The following is a 22517-nucleotide window of genomic DNA, read 5'->3' as shown; positions in this document are numbered from 1 at the left end:
ATATTGCTTCCCAGAACTAATCATTATTGTTAGTGCAATTTCTCTTCAATCTGAGGAATACTCAAAAAGTAAATAATCTCTTAGATTGTGGGTAGGTGGCTGAAGTACTGCAAGACAGTAATGTCCTCCGTGGGCTTTTGGTTCATAAAAGTGTACACTATTATCATTATACATTATTTGTAGGCTCAAGAACTAAGCCTCTAACTTATGGGGATTTGACATAGGGCAGCACAGCAAGTCATCTTACTGACTGCCCTACCTCAAAGTGAAAGGGCAAGAATGCACTGTATGCAATGTATTTATCCAATATGGTGCATTCCTTTCCTTTCCTCCTGCACTGGCACCTTTTGAGCAGCCTAGCCCCAATGCAGGCACCTTTGCACCATGGTGCAAGGGTGCCTGGTTGTCAGCAGGATTGTTTAAGTGCAGGAAGAAGTGCTGCACAGAAACAATGGATAGAGGCATTTTCCTCCTGCTTCTTATGCTGTAGAATGCAACACACATAGAGAGAGGAAGATATTTCTCCTCATGTTGCCTTCCTGGGGGAGGCGTAAGATTTAGACACATTCCTGGGTTTGTAAGTCCTTTCTCAATATGGTAATGTGTAAAAACCGAGGGAGTTGCATGGGAACACTCACCACAACACCCATGGAACGCCTCCCTTGTGTCAGGTGACATAGCTATTAACGCAGCGTTCCCATACTCAAGACTTATGAGGCCACTCAAAACCATGCAGTATGGTTTTGCATGGCCTCATAAGTCTGATTCGGAGCCTCTTATCAAGCATGCATCACCTTGCATGGTGCAAACTTGGTACAAGGCTATCATAAATATGCCCCAAATAGTTTTTGTTCCATTGTAAATATGAGGTCTCCGCTTTTTTTAACTGAGCCATTTAAAACTCCCATCCATATATTATCCTTTGGCCCTTTACAAATTGGACAATTATTGGTGATATAGCTCCTCAATATCACAGGATTTTGGATACTAGTTTATGTAACCGAATACGTCCTCAAAATGAGTACAAACAGATTAGACAAATTTGGTGCAAAAAACGCACCATGGACATCCTTTTTAAAAAAAATAAAAATGTGTATTTGAAAATGGAAACTTTCTCCTCAGTGCCAAAGGGGCAGAAGCAACAATACATTCAAATTGTAGTTTAGGACTCCTGTTTCATGCTTCTTTTATCACGTCTATAGCCAACCTTAGAGAATATTGGTGTAGCGGCTCTCCCTATGATTTGTCATTAGAATATCTGTGGCTGGACTCAAAACCGAATTTCAGTAATATTTGTAAACCGATACTGTCTCAAATATAAACGTTGGTCTTTGGTATAAATTGTTTCATGAATGCATCAGCATATTGGGACAGTGGTTCTAGAAATGACTATCACCCTAATGCAATCAGGGTTGCAGGCATGTTACTTGCATTTGTATTAATTGTGTTTATAACTGAGCTTCCCAACTCTAGCTCTTCTGTGGGCTAACTCAGTTTAGGGAGTGGCTCAATTGTGTTGTGTGTTAATTAACAGATTATTAGAAGAGGTTACATTATGCAGTGGGAGAGCAGGATCACGTTGTAAAATACTTCTGATTTATGTACAAAGCATAATTTTAAAGACTTTGTGGAAATGATTTATTTAACATTACGTCTTTGTATTTTAAAATCCAGGTAAATGGGTACCAAGTACCTATCCATTAACTGAGAATATCCGTGCCATATACCTGACCCTGGAAAAACTCATTCAATCTGAGGAGACACAAGTGAATGGAATTGTGATCCTTGCTGATTACAGCGGAGTTGGTTTATCCCATGCATCTCATTTTGGTCCTTTCCTTGCCAAAAAAACTATTGGAATTCTTCAGGTAAGGCATGACGGCAAGGGAAGTGTTTTTGCAGCCTCCTGTGTAATAAAGTTCATTGTTTCTATATGAGAGAACGATTGAGCGAATGCAGATTGACAGACAAAACATTTGCTTATTTACTTTTGTTTCTGGAAACACTCATTGCCATACATTCAGTTATAGCCTGACAAGAAAAGAGAATATCTTCAAATCCAGTGTAATCCTGTTAATTATAGATAAAATAAAATTCTAAGTCAAAGAAGCTGTCTGTGCTAAGCAATGTATCCCTCATTCGATAACATAGTTAAATATTCAGTGGCCGGAAAGTGAAAGTGAATGAAACGGATCATATATGGATGGATGAGTTGGTGGGTCGTAAGGAACAGAAGATGATGGGGTTGGGTCAAAATTGAATGAACAGATGGACAATCGGTATCTTAGTCATAGAACCTACGTAAGGGACAGTTCTTTTCACTTGTGAGTACTTTCTAGTTTAGACAAAAAAACTACATCTGTAATGAACTGCTGCGCTTGTTTAGTACATGCTTCAATATGAGTAATTCATGCAGGTGGCGATGTGATGCTAGAATACCATCTATGTCGATGAAGAGACTGCATCACCATATGTTTTTGTGTGGATGGCTAAGGCATAAACAAGTACTTGACAAGAATTGCTGCACCATGAGCAAACACATATCGTCTTCATCCAGAAGCATCTTTATAAATTTGAATAACCGAGCCTAAGATAGCAATGTACGTCCTTCTTCTGATGCTGTGCTATTGAGTTGCTATGGACTGTCATGTTTTTTTCCTCACTACTGTCCCACTTCTGCAGGAGAATCTAGTCTTAGTAATGGTAAACGTTCATGGCAGTGGAGCTTATAGTATCTTGAGAAGAGCAGAATTTCTGCAGACACACATTTGGAGGTGACAACAGAAGCATCACAGCAGCGTTAAGAGTGTTTAACAAATGACCTCGAATGATGCTCCCCTACATATGAAGGCAGTAGCCTTAGCAGAAACAGAATTCCAAACAATACTCATTAACTGACTATTTCTAGACAATATGATAACCATAAAGGCAAATAAGGACACCTCTTTCCAATTGTCAAGAAGTCTATGAAGGTAGGGGCTTTGCAGAGACTATTTTATCCTCTTTCAGACCCAGTGTCAGGCAAACAGAATGATCTTGCAGACAGACTAAGCAGGGATCGCAAAGAAACACAGGACTTGAGCATGAATTGTACCACCCCACTGACGTGCTATACCAGAGAGTGGGTAAACAGGCATGTCTGTTTGCAACAGTGGCCAAGGTAAATGGTGACCCTTATACATATACAGTCTTGAGAGGTTACTTTATAGAATGATGGGGATATTAGCACATGTGTTGCCCTTATTGCCTTTTCTACAAGGTATGCATGAAAATGCACAAAGTACACATGATGAGGCATTTTCACTGACTCAACAACCATGGTTTTGCCACCTCGTGTCAATGCACCCGTTGGTGGAATGTTATTTACATTACCAGTAAGTTACTTATTTTCGATCAGTCTCTGGTTACAGTTGGCTGTGTTAGTTACAGGTTGCATTTCAGTGTGAAGTATAAATCTAATCAGGTTCGACATTTATTCATTATGAAGCTCCAGCCTTATTGTCATGGCTGTGCTCTCATCGGCTCCTTTTAGCCTCTTTTATGCCACTGGCCGATGCACGCACTACCTCCCTGATGTGGGTCCCAACCAGTGGGCGACACCTGGGAGAGGGTTGAATTTTTTTTAACATTTAAATACCTGTGGGAGACACAGAAGAGCTTCTGTGTCTCCCACCCGCTCCGTTGAGATGGCGGCAGCCTTTTAATTTTTTTTTTTTTTTTTTTTTTTAAATGTACATTTCCCCCTGGGTTGGTGGATTGTGACTTATCTATATAGATCTATATAGAGATATACATAATACATATATATTTATATAAAGCAATCACTTTTGTCAATGCGTGTGTGGTTTCCCTGAGGGCTGCGATCGGCCCCAGGGAAAACCACATATAAAAGTGATGTTTTTACATGTATGTATGTATGTTTATATATTTGCCACCAGTTGTCTTGCAGTTGCAGCTTGCGTCTTCAAAGCAATGCACATACTTCAACTGACACTTTTCAACTGTAGCTTTTAGGCAGCAATAAAAAAGTCAAGTAACTCTTGTGATTATGTTTCTGCTACAAAAGGACCTGATTTTTGTCTAGTGGCAGCTTTGATGCCATAAATTAGCGCAGAAGGTTTATATGCCTACTGAAAAGATCAAATCTGTATTTTATGTAAATAGCTGAGTGGATTAGTAAAGCCAGCCATTACCTGCACTGTTATACAAATAAAATGTATGTGCGGGGGACTATGGAGAGATGAAGGGCACTTTTGCTGAGTGGTATTGAGGGAATCCGAGGAGGAGGTCATTGGAGTGCCAATAATGATTGTTGGACTGGGCACCAGAGGCGCTAAAGATTGTGACGATTGGCTTGTGACAAGGTGAAGGAATAGTGTGTCTTTTTTGTTTTTTTGAGTGTCTTGAGAGAGCGTGCTGGTTGAGGGAAGAATCGAAGGTAAGGTGACTGACCTTTTACTGTTGCACGCATCACACACCCACCAGCAATTTTGTGACTGTCTACGTAAGCTAGTGTTTTAGAGCAAGAGTTTAGCCAGTAGAAGAAATGGCATCTTGTTGGATGACTGCTGCTCAAGCCCTAACTCTGGTTATAGAGGATAGCTCTGAAGTAGGATCAAGCCCTAACTCGGGTCATAGAGGATAGCTGTGAAGTAGGATCAGGGACTGAGACAGCATCTGAGGCATAGGACAATGGTGCATACTATGGGAGTGATTTTTCAGTTGGAAGAGTCCCATCCGACAACTCCTCTTCCAGTGATTCTGAGGGCAGTGATGCAAAAAGTCCTGCTGCCCCTTCGCAAGCACAGTCTGTGCAATGAGACAATAGTGGGTTAGCCCAACCCAGAGAGCAGGTGTATGTGGTGGCAAGCATAGAGAGAGTGCTCTCTTGGGAGCTCCCCAATTTAGTTCAGCCACAAGTTCCACCACCCAAATCGTATTGTGGAGACATCAAAATTATCTACCACAAAACAACCTGGTTTTCTAAGGCAGGCATCTAAGTTTTTGGCCCCGGGCTTGGCGGCCATATAGGGAAACCTATTAAACCCAGACATTTCTGGAAACTAGACACCCGGGGAATTCCACAGAGGTGACTTTTGTGGATTCCCCAAAGTTTTCTGGCCCAGAATACCCTGCAAAGGTGAAATGTTGAATAAAAACTATTTTCTTGCATTTCCGTCATACAGACTACAGGAATACACTGGGTTCCACAAAATTCCTACCACCCAGTGTTTCCCCACCTGTCCTGATAAAAACTCTACCCCACTTGAGTGCATGTACCTAGTGCCTGCATCAGAAATGGATCACCCCAGGGTCAACAGTTGCCCTCATGTAAGGACTAACATTGACCATTGTGTGATCCATTCCTGACACGGGCACTAGAACTACCCACACAAGTGAGGTCCATTTTTATCGGGAGGCTTGGGGGAGTGCTGGGTGGAAGGAAATTTGTGGCTCCTGTCAGATTCCACAACTTTCTATCACCGAAATGTGAGGAAAAAATGGTTTGCTTTTTTTGCCAAATTTTGAGGCTTGCAAAGGATTCTGGGTAACAGAACCTGGTGAGAGCGCCACAAGTGAACCCATCCTGGGTTCCCCTAGGTATCTAGTTTTCCAAAATGCACTGGTTTGGTAGGTTTTCACAGGTACCGGCAGAGCTAGAGACCAAAATCCACAGCTAGGCACTTTCCCAAAAACCATGTCAGTTTTCAATGTAAAAATTTGGTATGTCCATGTTGCATTTTGGGGTGTTTACTGTCACGGGCAGTAGGCCTAACATTACAAGTGAGGTACCATTTTTATAAGGACCCTTGAGGGAATGCTGGTGCAAGGGAATTTGTGGCTCCTCTCAGATTCCAGAACTTTCCATCACCGAAATGTGAGGAAAAAGTGTTTTTTGTTTTCCAAATTTTGAGTTTGTAAAGTATTCTGGGTAACAAAACCTGGTGAGAGCCCCACAAGGCACCCCATTCTGAATTACCCTAGGTATCTAGTTTCCAAAAATATATACGTTTGCTAGGTTTCCCTAGGTGCCGGCTGGTCTAGAGGCCAAAATCCACAGCTAGGCACTTTGCAAAAAACAGGTCTGTTTTCTTTGGGTAAATGTGATGTATCCACGTGTGTTTTGGGGCATTTCCTGTCGTAAATGTGATGTATCCACGTGTGTTTTGGGGCATTTCCTGTCGTGGGCAGTAGGCCTACCTACAAAAGTGAGGTACTGTTTTTATTGAGAGACTTGGGGGAATGCTGGGTGAAAGAAAGTTTGTGGCTCCTCTCAGATTCCAGAAGTTTGCAGCACCGAAATCTGAGGGAAAAATGCTTTTTTGCCAAATTTTGAGGTTTGCAAAGGATTCTGGGTAACAGAACCTGGTGAGAGCCCCACAAATCACCCCATCTTGGATTCCCCTGGGTGTCTAGTTTTCAAAAATGCACAGGTTTGGTAGGTTTCTTTAGGTGCCAGCTGACCTAGAGGCCAAAATCCACAGCTAGGCACTTTCCAAAAAACATGTCAGGGCAGGAACACTGCATTTCTTTAATCTCTCTTTTCTCCCTGTGGCATGCTTTACAGTTTTTTAACTGTTTCACTGAATGCTGTAGGGCAGTGGTCTCCAAACTTTCTAATGCCACACTATCCCCCCCCCCCCCCCCCAGTTGAAAAAAAAAAATCATTGCCCCCCCTCAGAACTTTTCACAATTATTTTATAAAGATGGCAATCTTTAAATATATCTTGACCTATTTAAACATTGAAGTTAAGTACTGTTACCTTTTTTTAAATGCAACAAGAGGCTTCTGATTAAAACAAAGGCCTGTTATCTGTATAATGCTTATTTTGGCCAGAGTCTGGCGCCCCCACCCGGAATCACTTGAGGCCTCTCTAGGGGAGGGGGCCCACCCCCAGTTAGAAGACCTCTGCTGTAGGGGTTCTCTCTATATAAGGCCTTTACTGTCTGGTTTCCTTTGATCTGCAACGCAGAGTGAACGTGACTTCTGTCACTCAATCCCCTTAGATTCCTGCAATTAGTTTTGTCTGTTCACGTCTTCTGTGTTGATACTTGCCGTTATGTTAACAATTCTTTCTTTAATGTGCACCTGGGTATGGACACTCCAGTTAGGAAAAGGAGACAACCCTTCACAGTGCTTGGTTGGTTGGGTTTGACATTTGCGCTGCCTGCAGGATATATTGTTTACAATATACATAGATTGGATTTGGGCCAGCCCCTCTCAACCATTGGTATGTCAGGATCAGACTCTTCAGCCATTATTTAGCCAAAATGTTTATTATATCTTTTATCATCCCACACCCCAGCCTAGAGAGTTTAGTATAACATTCTGCCTCCAATGAAGTTTTGCTTCTGAAAAGTGCATTTCATTATCACATTGTCACTTTATCACACACCTACATTGTATGCTAAGCGCGACCCTTTTTTTTTTTCTCTACAAGACATTAATTAACTATAATCAAAACAAATTAATTTACAGGGTAACCACAGAACTGTTCCGCTAAAGGTTTCCATTCCAGGAATGAACTTTTGGCATCGCAAGCATCTCCACTGTGTCCGCCTCATAGCCACTGCTGAAATGCAAATTCAGCATTTATGGTGACCTACAGCTGAGAACAGCAGGTCTGCCTTATAACTGAATATGCAAATACTTGAGAGCCATTGGGTAGCCTGCTCTCTGATCACTGCAGTCATGATGTCATGATGCCTTGATGCTAAATACATGCTAATGTTTGGATGCTTCTTCCTCCGTGGCTAGTCTCAGAGCAATTGTTTGTGGACCTGGCTTCTAATCTCGAGAACTCTGACTCTGGGTGATATTCTCTGACTACTCTCCCATTTCTCAGACTAATGCAGTTTTGCATCTGACATTCATGCTGCACTGGAAGCCGTAAAGGGGTGGCCGTACCTAAAACAGTGCAGTCGACCACAGCAGGTATTTTAAATGATTTAAGTATTCTGAGGAAACAACTGCAGGTTTGAATGTTGGGCTTGGTAGTGGCGAAAAGGGATATGGCTAAATTGTAGGGGCAGGATCAAACTCCTAGTTATTCTCTAGTGGGAGGGAATGAACAGATGCAAGAGGACTGAGACATGAGAGCTACGACTGCCCCAGGAAATTCGTTAAGGTATGTGAAAATGAAGAGCCTATCATGGACTAACAGACTACTTCGACGATTCAGTGGGTGCACGTGTCCAGCCTTGCGCAACAGGGGGAAATGGGCCATACAAGGTTACCACAGGCAACACAAGAGTTTCCTAGACGTGTTTTGGACACAACAGGTCAGGAAGGGTGGTGGGTAAGAGATTTGGTGGGACTGTCCTCAAGTTTGCTGGCAGTGTGTGCAATGTTCAGTGTTTAAGAAATGAAAAGTAATAAATATTTTTTTTCCTTAAAAAAGGTGCAAAAAAAAGTATATGCGTTTGCAGAAATGTGCATAGTAAGACCTGATATGTTTGGCCAGCACCCCAAATGTATTTAAGGACTTACAAATTATTCTGCACCACATGGCTTTAAGAAACTGAAAATGTGAAAGCGTATGACCTATACTGGCTTATTTCTGTGTGATCTGACTCAGTACAAAATAAGAAATAAATTAGTTTAATTTTCAGGGAACAGAAATGGAATTGTGGCCTGGCTCCTGAATCATAGAACATTTACTAACATTGACAAAACAAGATGAATAGATATCCCCAGACAAAATGCTGAGTTAGTGTTGTTTTTTTCAAAGCCTTTAACATATCTAAAATACTGAGAATGGTTGTTTGTTCTTTTGATACAGGATGGTTTTCCGATTAGAATCAAAGCTGTCAATATCATAAATGAACCTATAATATTTAAAGGAATTTTTGCAATCCTCAAACCCTTTCTAAAAGAGAAGATTGCCAATCGGGTAAGTCATTTATCTAAATGCTGTATGAGTGTGGGGGTGGGGTTCTGTGGATTGTATATTGTCTATGGTCTCTGCTGCAACTGCATTTGAGCTCTTCAGTGGACATGGCATGAGCAGCTTTGCTGCAGACTTCTGGATGGTTTTAGGTTTTTGAGGTATGCATGTGATTTGACCAAGATTTCCATCGACTTCAAGCACTTTGTGGGAGATCTGGTATTTAGCAAGCATGTGGCAGTTTGTTTTTTAAGCAGCAGGAGTTAAACTAGAACTACTTAGCAAAGTGTTAATTGAACCATACCCAGCAGATACAGCATACATTTTCATCCATTGGTCTGTGGATTAATTTTGACTCCATCTACTTGACTTTGTTCCAGAGGTCTTAGAACTTTGCTGATTCCCAAGTGTTAGAAATTGGGTTTTTGGTTGGCAGTCAGGTTACCCTCTGTTCAAGCAAGAACCCTCACTCTAGTCAGGGTAAGTCACACACAATCCAAATTATCCTATGCCCACCCTCTGGTAGCTTGGCACTGAGCAGTCAGGCTTAACTTAGAAGGCAATGTGTAAAGCATTTGTTCAATAAATCATACAATAACATAATATAGCACCACAAAAATACACCACACAGTGATTAGAAAAATATATAATATTTATCCGGGTATTTGCAGGTCAAAACGATCAAAGATGCAATATGAATTTGTAAAGATGTCACTAAAAAGTGATATGAAGTGTCTTAAGTCTTTAAAAAGTAAACAAAGTCTCTTTCAAGCACAAAGTACCTGGTTTGGAGTGGAAAATCTCCGCAGAGGGCCGCAGAAGAGGAGATGCGTGGAAAAATGGTGTGTGTGTCGGTTGCGCCCCTTCACACACGGACTTGCGTCGTTATTTTTCACTCGTGGAAGACGTGCGTCGTTTTCCGGCACACGGACCGTCTCCTTCTATGGATCACGGGATTACCAGATGTCCCAGGGTCTGTGCAGGGATTCTTGTGCTTGTTATCCGGCTGCGCGTCGTACCAGGAGGCTGTGCGTGGAATTTTCTTTCTCACGGCAGGCGTCGCGTCGATTTCCCCTCTGGAAGTCGGGCGGCGTTGTCCATGCGAGGCCGTGCGTCGAAGTTCCGGACTCACCGCTGGCGTCGCGTCGAGCGGCATCTTTCTGGATCGGCGTGCGGTGAATTTTTCACCGCGGAACTAGCTGTGCGTCAAAATTTTAGGCGCACGAAGAGTCCAAATGAAGAAGAGAAGTCTTTTTGGTCCTGAGACTTCAGGGAACAGGAGGCAAGCTCTATCCAAGCCCTTGGAGGGCACTTTTACAGCCAGACAAGAATTCAGCAAGGCAGCAGGCCAACAGCAAGACAGCAGTCCTTTGTAGAAAGCAGACAGGTGAGTCCTTTGAGCAGCCAGGCAGTTCTTCTTGGCAGGATGTAGGTTCTGGTTTCTTCTCCAGCAAGTGTCTGATGAGGTAGGGCAGAGGCCCTGTTTTATACTAAATTGTGCCTTTGAAGTGGGGGTGACTTCAAAGAGTGGCTAAGAAATGCACCAGGTCCCCTTTCAGTTCAATCCTGTCTGCCAGGGTCCCAGTAGGGGGTGTGGCAGTCCTTAGTGTGAGGGCAGGCCCTCCACCCTCCCAGCCCAGGAAGACCCATTCAAAATGCAGATGTATGCAAGTGAGGCTGAGTACCCTGTGGTTGGGGTGTGTCTGAGTGAATGTACAAGGAGCTGTCAACTTAACCTAGCCAGACGTGGATTGTAAGGCACAGAAAGATTTGGGTGCAAAGAAATGCTCACTTTCTAAAAGTGGCATTTCTAGAATAGTAATATTAAATCCGACTTCACCAGTCAGCAGGATTTTGTATTACCATTCTGGCCATACTAAATATGACCTTCCTGCTCCTTTCCGATCAGCAGCTGCCACTTCAACAATGTATGAGGGCAGCCCCAATGTTACCCTATGAAGGGAGCAGGCCTCACAGTAGTGTAAAAACGAATTTAGGAGTTTTACACTACCAGGACATATAAACTACACAGGTACATGTCCTGCCTTTTACCCACACAGCACCCTTCTCTAGGGGTTACCTAGGGCACACATTAGGGGTGACTTATATGTAGAAAAAGGGGAGTTTTAGGCTTGGCAAGTACTTTTAAATGCCAAGTCGAAGTGGCAGTGAAACTGCACACCCAGGCCTTGCAATGGCAGGCCTGAGACAAGGTTAAGGGGCTACTGAAGTGGGTGGCACAACCAGTGCTGCAGGCCCACTAGTAGCATTTAATCTACAGGCCCTAGGCACATATAGTGCACTCTACTAGGGTCTTACAAGTAAATTAAATAGCCAATCATGGATAAACCAATCACAGTACAATTTACACAGAGAGCATATGCACTTTAGCACTGGTTAGCAGTGGTAAAGTGCCCAGAGTTCAAAAGCCAACAACAACAGGTCAGACAAAATAGGAGGAAGGAGGCAAAAAGTTTGGGGATGGCCCTGTCAAAAAGCCAGGTCCAACACCAAGCCATGGGGGAGCAGCTACTGAATGGTGTGGAGCTGGAGGAGCAGTTTTCTAGTTTGGATCAGTCGATGTTGAGTTTCATGAGAGTTTGGTGCGAGTAGATCAAGGTATTTACCTTTGGTAGCAGTCTTTCTGATGGATATTATAACTGCAGATTCCACATCTTGTGAATATTCCCAAGGGGTCAGGCTGCACCCAGAAACTAAGTAGTCCTCCTGTGTCACGGTAGGTTCCGTCATGCGGCTCCGCACAGATGACGTTTTGCTTCGGAAGTGATGAGTGGAACAGTATATAAGCACCACCTATGCACGCTGATCTCAGTTGATTTCTTAGGCTGTCCATGTCCTCAGATGCAGAGCCCATAGGCAGAATGGCATGAGCAGTGTGCCGATCTGTAAATTGGGACCTTTCTAGATTTAAAAAAATTGAAAAGAAGATCATTCCACAGAACGTGGAGATAGGAGAGTGGTAAGGAATCTGCAGTTAAATAGGGTATCCACCAGAAAGAGCGTTACCAAAATTAAGTAACTTGTTCTTCTGATGGATACTTCTAACTGCAGGTTCCTCACCTTGTGAGGGATACCATAGCAACAGGTGGTGAAGGGGGTCTGTGAACTGGATCAGACCAAAAAGTCCTGCAGGACTGCCTAGGTAGAAAGGCTTTGTGAATGTGTGTATGGTTGCCCACATAGCCACTTGACAACTAACCAGGACAAGCACTCTACTTGCCAGTGCAGTGAGAGCAGTTTTGCCTCGGGTGGAATGAGCTGTAAGCCTTCTTGAGGTTGCTTCTTCACCAATGCATAGCAAATCTTTATGCAGAACACAGTCCACCAGGAGACAGTCTGCTTTTGTATTGCTTTGTCTTTCTATGCCCCGGAGAAACCTGCTGGGAGTCCACACAGAGTTCTTTGGTGCAGTCAGTATAAAAGCATAGGGCCCGCTTGAAGTCCACAGGATGAAATCTTGCTTTCTCCTTATAGGTATTAGATGGGGCAAAGCTTACCAGAAAGTTGATAGCCTGCCTGACATGTATTGGTGTGACAAATGGTTCTGGCAGAAATGCATTTTGAACCCTTTTCATATTCTCACTGTGATAGGTGATTCAAATAAAGAAGGCTCAACCAGCAACTGCTAAAAAGCGGAAAGAGCAGACAACTAGTCTTTAACAGTGCCGAAGCAAATTCTTGGTGGGTCAGGGACAAAGACAAACAACTTAATTTCAGATGGCTTGACTTGTACTGGGTGCTGCACCAAGCCACAAATTTGTCTGTCACACACCAGTTTTTGTGGAGGGACAGCTCACAGCCAAGATGACATCAATAACCACAAGGGGAGGTTGAAGGACACAGACTGCTGCTGCTCGATCTCATTCTCAAAGTACAGGAGATGCAAATTGTGCAGGCATGGGTGCCCAGGAGTTCTGGGTACCACTCCCTACTAGCCAGATCGCGTGCCACTGGGATGACTTGGCCCCAGTCATTCCTGATCTTCTTCAGTACTCTAGGTAGGAGAGGCAGCAGCAGCAGGAATATATACAGGGGCCCCAAGCTAAACTTTAGACGTAAAGCATCTCAGAGAATGAGAAGCCTTGTAAACTCCTGACATTCCACATTCTTTGCAATAGCAAAACGATTGAGCCAGTGTTCTCCCCATTGCTGAAATGCACCCTTTGCGACCTCTGGGCGCAAGCGAGCAGCTTCAGTTTGTGATCTGTGTAGCTTCGGCAGCTGAGCTTGTCTGCCCAGGCATTTAAACATTCTGCCAGGTAGTTCAACAACAGAGAAAACTCTTCAAGATGCGTAGAGCCTCCTGGCAAAAGACCCATGACCAAACTTCGCCCTGCTTGTTGCAGTATCCCATGGTGGTTGTGTTTTTTTGAGTGCACCAGCAATCCTTTGATGTTGGACAAGACGGCCTTCAATGACAAGGAGATCACTCTCAACTCCAACAAATGGATCAGGTGTTGAGTCACCACTAGAGAGACCAGATACCTCTCCCAGATGGCTACCCCATCCCAGAAGGGATGCATCTAGGAGGTAGAGGGGTCTGCCACTGACCAAACTGCGGTCCGGTAGCCACTACCGCAGATAGTTTGCAGTCTCCTCTGAAAATCTGGATATAATCTGGCATGTTCCCTAGGTGCACTTTTACTGAGACTTGAGGTCCCACTGGAGAGCCTGCACTTGGTATGTTTGAACAGCAGGATGCAGGAAGCCACAATCCTAGTAGCTCAACTACCCGTATTGAACTCCAGGACAGAGACTGAAACATCAGGATCATAGCTTTAATATTCTGGATTCTCCACGCCAGGTGAAAGGCATGAAACTGTACCTTATAAAGGAAAGCACCAATAAACAGGCGCGTCTGCAAAGGAGTCAGGTGTGACTTCAGCATGTTGATAGTGAATACCAATGACTGTCGTCTGGAGGTGGTTGACAAATGTCGGGATGGCTCGCCTTCAGCAGTCGAGGTCGGGGAAGACTGGCAACCCCAACATCCAATCCTGTGCTGCAGTCTCCACCATCACTTTCATGAACACCCAATGGGCAATGGTGAAAACTGAGAGCTGAAATTGCTCGTTGCCCACCGTGAACCACAGAAAGCACTTGTGGGCCTGCAGGATAGGAATATGGAAACAAGTGCCCTGCAGGTCCATCTAGTCTCCAGGGTCTATGGCAGAGGGGACCTTGACTAGCATGAACATATTGAATTTGTCCTTTACCTGGAAAGCAATGAAAGGGTGAATATCTAAAGTAGGACAAAGCCCTCCACCCTTCTATGGCAGACAGAAGTAGCAGGAGTAACACCTAATTGCTGCATTCAAGGCCAGGACACTGTCTATTGTACCTTTCATGCACAGCAGGTGGTACTCCGTTAGCTGCAGTGATGATGGGAAGGTGGAGCAGGTCGGAAAGAAATCTGAGCGTGTAACCCCCAATGAACAAGGATCCACTCGTCTGAAGTAATGGCCTTGCCACCCTTGGAGGAAATATTGGATCCTTCCTTAAACAGGGTGGCTGTGTGACAACAAGGACAAGCTAAAAAGGTTTTGCAGTTCCAGATGGAGGAAGGGTGGAGAACTGATCTGCTCATTGATTCTGCTGTCTAAGGTGTTGTCTTTGAAAACCATAGCCTCGGCTACGAAAGGATTGAAAGACCTGGTCAGCTGGTGGAGGTATCTGGCATTGGCAAAACTAAAAACACCAACCATAGCCACAGAGTTGGCAAATTTATTGGTGGAATTGTCTGATGGTGGCAAAACACCTAAGAATTGTGCTCAGATCCTGCTATTCTTAAACGGTTCCAAGGCAGAATCAGCTTTGTTGCCAAACATGTGAGTGCCGTCAAATATCATGTATACCACAGATGCTCGGACATCCCGTTAGAAGCCCATAGACCTCATCCAGATATGGTGCAAAGTGCCACACTGGTATCCATTGCTTGACTTAAGCAGTCAGCCAAATTCAAGCCAGAATGTATTAAGGTTTTCGCTGCGTCTTGAGTACCCTGACTAGCTTGATTGAGAGACACCCGAAGGTCTTCCAGAACAGCTGATAAAACATTTGCCACCTTATCTCAAAGGACTAACTGCCTATAAGACAGCTAATGTTGCTTGACCTCATAACAAGGCTTGTAGTGGAGAAAATCTGTCTGCCAAATATCTCCATTTGTTTTGAATTTCAATCAGGTGGGGGAATGGATTGGACGCCTGTACCACCAAACTCTCTGGAGTTGGATGTTGTGTAGGAAAGGCTTGGTGTTCTGGTGCAGGATCATGGCAAAATGTTTATTAACAGGTGGACCATAACATAATTTTGCCCAAGTGCCCAAAAAGGTGTCCATGAGGGCCTCATTAAATAGCAATAGAGAATCTGCAAGGGTCTTACCAAGATGAAGTATGTCAGTCAAAACATTAGTCTTCACCTCCATAGCAGAGAGGTGTATATATAAGACTTCTGCTGCATTTTGCATACCGAGCGCAAAGGAGGTGCTTTCCTCAGTAACAGGAACAGGCATCTTGGATTTCTTCATACCAGTTTCTCTCATCATATTTGGGGATATTATCATCATAATTGTCATTGTCTGAGTCAGTGCTAAAATGATAGTGCTGTGTCGCGTGGTAAGAGCAAAGTGTCAGAATCAAGAGGATTGCCTGTTGGATGCTTGCTGGCCAGAGGCAGGCTCAGTTGAGGTGGATTCTGCTCAGTCACATAGCACAATGGGCTCCAAATCTTCCACCAGTGTTGGTAGCATTGGTGCCGTTGGCATCTGCATCAATGCAAAGGGAACCATCACAGGGGTTAGTGCTAGAACTAAAGTCCTCACCAGCACCAGTGTTTCACTCTATGTGGGCTCAAGTGTCACACACAGATGGCACTGATGGCTGAAAAGTCAAAAGTCTGACTGAAGGCCCAACAGGATCTTTGGGGTCAGAGGCATGCCTGAAAGAACCAATAAGGTGCCAAAAAATGTGCAGCACAACATATTTGAAGGCATCTACTTGCTGGGAACTCTGGATGCATTGGAACCCGACTCAGAATCCGCTCCAATAGAGATGGACAGTGAGATCTGGAGGCTCTCTGATGCCCTCACACCTTCTGGAGTCTAAGAGTGCGCTGTTGAACTTATCCGAAAACTGCAACAATGATCTGCTGTGGAAACTACTTTGGGAGCATGAATGGGACTTTTCTTTCGACTTCAGCTGGTCACTGTGTGAAGAAGTCTTATGTTTGGAGAAGTTGTATTTTGCCTTGATGTCTTATATTGCCTTTGGATCATGTGGGCGCAGTCACCACAGATCACGGAGTCATGCTCCACTGTAGGCACCGAAGAGACACTGTGGAAGTCCATCACAGACATTTGTTTGTAACAGTCCCTACACGATACACACTTCAGGGGGTGACATTTTACCTTGCACACTAGAAAATATTTTTATGAAAATTGGGCCTTTAAAATCCAGGAGAAACTCCTAATCTGCATCTAAAGGAGCGAAAATAAAGGAACTGATCTCTGCGTGCATTATTGGTGCTTAAATGCAGCTCTGCTTATCCCATCCAGAGCACAGCAATGTTGGCATGGAGTGTCAGGACTCAAACACCGCAGGAGAACTGCCTCAAAATTTCCAGCTCCAGTCTGACGCGTGGGGGAATATTCACAAGGTGAAGTAACCCTCAAGTTGAAATGCAGAACTGTTTCTGGGATAGATTTGTGAATAGTGCCCAAGTTTGCTTGAAGACTCTCATCCATATTGTCCTCTATTACCTCTTGGTCCTGATCTCTTCTCCACATTTTTCCAAACACAATGGTTGTGTATGTGCTTTTAGGAAGCTGTACACTTTAATGACATCATTAAAGTTAGCTTGAGTGCCATTCTCCCTTTGCCATTATTTGTACATTTTTAGGGAGATTGGTGCGATGATGATCACTAACTCTAGAAATTGAACCTGATGATGTGTAGTTGATGCATTTCTCCAGTTCATGCTTAGATATTGCAAACGTTTTTGCAATATACAGATTTCAGTCACACCCTTGCACTTAAAACGCAGGGAGGGCTTTATTTAATGCTTTCATAGAAACTTCTTCCCACACACCTATTTATATAACCAATGTGAATGATGCACTTCAGTGAAGCTCTCAATACACACTGCTATGGGTGAATGCATGGCAAACAAGGCAATACAAACAATTATGCTTATAGCCCTAATTGGATGGTACAAGAGAGTCAAAGCCATGAACACTCCAGTAACAATGCAACAGCTCTAGATAAACACAATGTTCCAATTCTATGATTGAAATATTTCTAATCAAATTGACCTTTATTCTAGCTTAGAGTAAGACATTTTCCTCATGGGAAAGGGTTAGAATGCTTATTGCATCTTCGTGTCGCTGGTCAGCCACTCCATTTCAAAGCCCTTAGAAGGGAATTTCTGAAATATGTGCGAGTATTCAGAAAGCACAAGGCTCTTGAGTAGAGGTGCTTTGCAGGGGATTACAAGGTAAAATATACACTGGTAGTGCTCTTCTATCGTCAACTATTGTAAGACTATGCCCTTCAACGAATATTAAAGCCAGGCCTTTGAAGCCATTTAGAGCCTATCGCAGTGGGGATAATCACCACATCTATCTGAATAGTACTGAAAGCATTACAGATTTTAACAATTATATTGGGTCAGATGTACAGCAGTTTTCTGTTTGCGTAAATGGAAAAGTGCTTGATTAACATACAATAAATAGAATATTATCCACATACAATGAGACACGTTTTATTCTTCCCTCTACCTCTGTATTCTCAGCCAGACCGAGCTGCATCCTGAATGTTGAGTGATCTGAGGTGGACATTTCATGGCATGAAACTAAAACCTGTTAGCTCAAAAAACAGTTCTTGAGGATGGATCAATGCATTTGGGCCACTTTAGTCATGGTTATTCTTTACTGTAGGATCTTCATTAGTAGTCATAAAATAGAATATTCCCATCTGTGTGCAGGGAATCTGGAACACGTCAGTTTTAAATAATACCATATCTGTTTAGACAAGGTCAAAGTCTAACATTTTTAAATGCAAATATAAGCTATGCAGGCCATTTTTTCAAAGTATCCTTTTTTTCTTACAAAACATTTCTGCATCACACCTTGGGCCTTCTAAAAAGTGAGAATCTAAGCCCATATGGAGTCAACCATGGAATTAAAATGGGTTGGTGGGCAGCATGTAAAGTAAAGCTAAAACATGCATTGTTCCTTTATGGAAAATATCACAAAATAAAATGGACGGAGTGTTGAAACTTTTCAAACACTCACCCCTGTCACAGATCTGGGTTTAATCCATTGTTATTTTGCTTACCACGTCACCCTAGTTTGAACCTAGCTACATGCACACCAGTCTTGACCCTGCTCCCAATAGAACCAGTCCAGCCTGACCTGCCAATCCAGGCCCCCCTGGACAGGATTCAAGCATGGGGTGGCATGGTGAGCAAAAAAACGATGGATTAAACCCAGATCTGTGACTGGGGGTGAGTGTTTGCATTGTTCAGAACTTCGTCCATCATCCTTTCAAGTTGCTAAAGTTGCCCTAAGTGGGAAGGGTATGCCCAGATGTGGGTACCGTGTTCACTTTGCCACTAGTTTCAAGCTAGCCTGGCTAATTAGGGTGATATCCTGAAACTGGTCTCAGGATGCTTGTTTGCGGTCCAGGGAGGACCTGGCCTGGCAGTTCGGGCTGGACTGTTCCCATGGGGGAACAGGGTCAAGACTGATTTGCATATGGCTGGGTCCAAACTGGGGTGGCATGGTGAGCAATAGAACAATGGATTAAACCCAAATCTGTGACTGGGGGTAAGTGTTTGCATTGTTCATCACTCCGTCCATCATCCTTTTGTGTTGCTAAATATTGTTCCTTTATGGAGCCAGTGGTGTCCATATCCCCATCATTCTCTGCACTGGCAGTTGCATTGAAGGCTCAGTTTCCTGTCTCGTGTGAGTAGGATCTCTGAACACTTACATGGTTTTGTCACGTTTTTTGTAATGCTTTTCTCCACGTTGTTCCTTGTACTTTGTTTACAAGTTTAAATTTTCCCCATCCTCATTTTCAGTCTTTAGAACTGCACTCTATACCTCTCTAACCCACACCACTGCGGGCTACTCTGCACCACTCCAGGCCACACTGCTCCACACCATTATGCGCCATTCCATGCAAAGCCACTCCACGCTTCTCTACAACATGACTAAAGGACATTGGCAAAGGCAATAGCTCTCACGTAGGTGAAAACTATTGGCTTTGCCAGTGCTTGCTTATGTTGCCTTTTCTAATTCCGTCTGTCACTGCAAAGTAAAACACAATAAGAAAGGATTTCAAAAATGGAGAAAAAAAATAAGAGGAGAATAGACCTCCTAGGCAGAGGCTCTTACTGGAGTGAAAACTGGCTTGATTTAAAACAAAAGACTGCACACAAACCGGGGAACAATAAAGAAACTTTAAATTAAAATAATAGTGCAAAAAAGTCAATTTTTAATCTTTAGTTAAACGATCAAGCATTTGCGCTGTTTGTAATTAGTAGGTCAGGAGTTTTTAGTGTTGTTTGTTCTATAGTTACTCTATACTTCTGTTAGTTATTCCCTTGTTCCATTAACATTTCTGAACATCTTTTTCCAGTTTTGTATATTTATCCCTTGATTAAGAAATAACGTTTCTTCCTTTTTCTGTGGCTTTTTATCCAGTTTTTCCTTCATGGGTCGGACCTGAACTCCCTTCACAGAAACATTCCCCGGGACATCCTTCCTTCCCTGTACGGCGGAACTGCCGGGGTTCTGGACATATCCACCTGGAACGAGACCCTGCTGGCCTCGGAAAATGAATTTATTGCACAGTTCTGCCAACCAAGCCCCCTGGGTGACGCATCTGTGTGTGGGCTTTTAAGCGAGAGCGAGATATCCGAAGTACAGTGTGAAGACGCTCTTCGAGGAGTGAAATCCCAGCTGTATTACTGTTACTGATTTGATGGGGCATTAAACTTGCAGGAACAATTTTAGGATAAACCTTTTTAAGCGACAATTTTAATTCTTAAAACCTTGAAGTCCGAGTGATAAATTGCTCAGACCGCTGTTCAGAGAAGCACAAACAAGCAAACCAGTGAATGACTAAAAGCAGCATAAATGTGAGAAGTGTGTTACATCTAGATGTAAGTTCCATCACTTCAACTACATTGCTTCTGATCGAACAGGTGTCTATACACCCTGCTTGGCACAGGCGCCCTCTTCTGGAGCCCTTCAAGTATTACATAAAATACTAAAATGAGTGGCCCAAAACATTAATGTCATGTTCCAGTACCATTCGTGCTTACTAAAATCAGGTTATTCTGTGTAGTAAATAAGGCCGCTCTTCTCACGTTAGAGTGCCACTCGCTTAACTCGGATTTCCACTTCCGAGCAATTGACAGAAGAGAACTCGTTTGGACATCAATACCAAAGTATTACCTGGGTCTTGGATGGAAAACACCTATAACCACATTTTTCTTTTTTCTGGAATTAAGATTGTGCAACCCTTGGATTCCTGTCTGTTTGCAACAGTAACCGCAGAATATTTTCCTCAAGGCAGCAAACACACTTCATGGGGGACAGTGTCAGACAGAAGCGGAGGACCTGTATACGTCAGCAGGAAACTAAGTATCCGGACAGAGGGCGACCTGCAGGCAAGGTTTGCGGACAAATGAATAAGCGCTGCCTAAGGTCAAACAAAAAAAAAAACCACTGCACAAATAAACCTCAAGGTGTTTCGTGTTATAAAAAAATATTATTTCATCACGGTTTCAATGTTTGTATATTTTATTACTTGGGAATTAAAATGTGAATTTTTATCAACGTGTCCAATGGCAGAAAGTAGGTTTGCCGCGCCTATTTGAATGTAAGCAAGGAATATTCCGACAGCCTAGCACATTGACAATAAAATGTCAGTTTCACACAAGTACAAATATAAATCTACCTGAATTTGCCAATGGTGATGATTCACGATTGCACAATAACCTATTCAGAGCGACAGCCTAGTATTTTTCCGCCTGTACCAAATACCTCAGATGAAATTACAGGGTTAGAGTGTTGAACGTTTTTGATTTCAGTTTTTGTTTTAATATTAGCAGCAATATGAAACACCGCTGATCTTTTCAAGAACAATAACTTTTTTCCCAATGTGGGATAATCTGTTTATTTGCTCAGCTATTGAAAAAATGATTTATATATCGTTTGTATTTTCATTGTCCAGCGTTGTGAATGTATGAATGTGTGCTACATTCATTTCTGGTTGGTGATGGGTTTAAAGAATTGTAATATACTTTTTTTTTTTTTTTTTTTAACAAGGCACCTTGATTGTGACTATCTTGTAGAAGTATTACAGCACAATACTGAAGGTGATTTTTCACCTGGAGTGGGCCATACTAAGAAAAATTGCATTTTTTTTTATGCTGTAGTCGCTAAAATACATAATATTTTTACTTTTCGAAATAAAGCAGTTAAAATACATGTTGTCAATTTAAGAAAGGGCAGCTCTGAAGACTGGCTTGCATTCACCTGTTGCAGGGCTTGACTTTGGAAGGTTTGAAGGTTCACAATGCAGCAATAACGCCTGCAGTAGTCTCCGGTAAGGCGTGCATCTTTAGTCTTAGTGGGGAAACCAGTGTCCAGTAAATCGAGGCTGCTCCAAAAAGGTCGTGAACTATATTAACCTACTCCACTAGCGCAGTGCGCACCCAGAGCCTAGAATGGGCCACATGGATAAAACTGTGAAGTTGATACTTAATTGTTATTTTGGTAAAGATGATTTGCTTGTAATATTCTTACGTAACGCAAACCAATACATTGCTTTAATGTTATCAGAGTTGCAAGTGCAACAAAGGCTTCTTGAATTTCTCCTCAGGAGTCCATATGAAGAGCCAGTCTGCCTGCCAAATGACTCTTGAACAGGTTTCGCTTGTTCTTATAAGGACTAAATAATCTGAATAGAGGTCTCAAAAGTTTTACTGTACTTCAGTTTGTTCCCTGGCTGGGGGAGATATAAAGTTGTGGCTGCCTATTTTCATCCATTGAGACCAGGTCTCGTTCTTTTGTGACAGATATTTTTCTTCTTGGCCTTCAGCCTAACTCCACCGGACCTAAAGAGGATTTTGTTACATTCCGAAAGCATGGCCTAATTCAGACCGCAGTGGGGTAACTCATTTTCTTGAGAGGAGATGTTCAGTTTAGGCAGATGGCCTCTGGTGTCATCTGTTGCCTCCTTGTGCGGCCGCCCATGCAGTCACATGCTCAGGTTTTGCTGCTGAGGAATTTATTCAAACAAGCTGGGAGTAGAAGGGGTCGGTGGCAAAGGATGTGCCCTTACTAGTTAATTCTAGGTCCCTCAACGCATGGACTTTCTTTACTTTTTGGCACCAGCGTGGCGCTCCCTGTAAGTTACAAGGCACCGTGCCATTTTCATAACTACTCAGCCAGAGAGGTTGTTTTGTAGAGTTGGCTACAGTAATTTCCCTTGCCGCCACAAGGTGGCAAAAGGTTCCCACATATTGTTAAATACAAGCGAAGAGACGCAGCAAGATTTCCTCAAACGTGATTGTTATCCTTATGTTCTGAAAAAG

General features: G+C 43.1%; 1 protein-coding gene across 1 annotated transcript in view; it reads left to right on the top strand.

Moving 5' to 3' along the window:
• The window catches only part of TTPAL (alpha tocopherol transfer protein like), a 49005-nt gene extending 27962 nt beyond the window's left edge, over nt 1–21043 (top strand). Inside the window, exons 3-5 of the mRNA XM_069243560.1 lie at nt 1675–1868; nt 8784–8894; nt 19615–21043. Coding sequence (XP_069099661.1) covers nt 1675–1868; nt 8784–8894; nt 19615–19890 — 581 coding nt within the window. The 3' untranslated portion in view covers nt 19891–21043. The remainder of the gene's footprint in view (nt 1–1674; nt 1869–8783; nt 8895–19614) is intronic.
• Nucleotides 21044–22517: the final 1474 nt, after the last annotated feature.

The sequence above is a fragment of the Pleurodeles waltl genome, chromosome 7, assembly GCF_031143425.1.
Source record: "Pleurodeles waltl isolate 20211129_DDA chromosome 7, aPleWal1.hap1.20221129, whole genome shotgun sequence".
NCBI lineage: Eukaryota > Metazoa > Chordata > Amphibia > Caudata > Salamandridae > Pleurodeles > Pleurodeles waltl.
The sequence above is the reverse complement of the archived record's forward strand: the minus strand, read 5'-3'. Positions and strand labels throughout refer to the sequence as shown.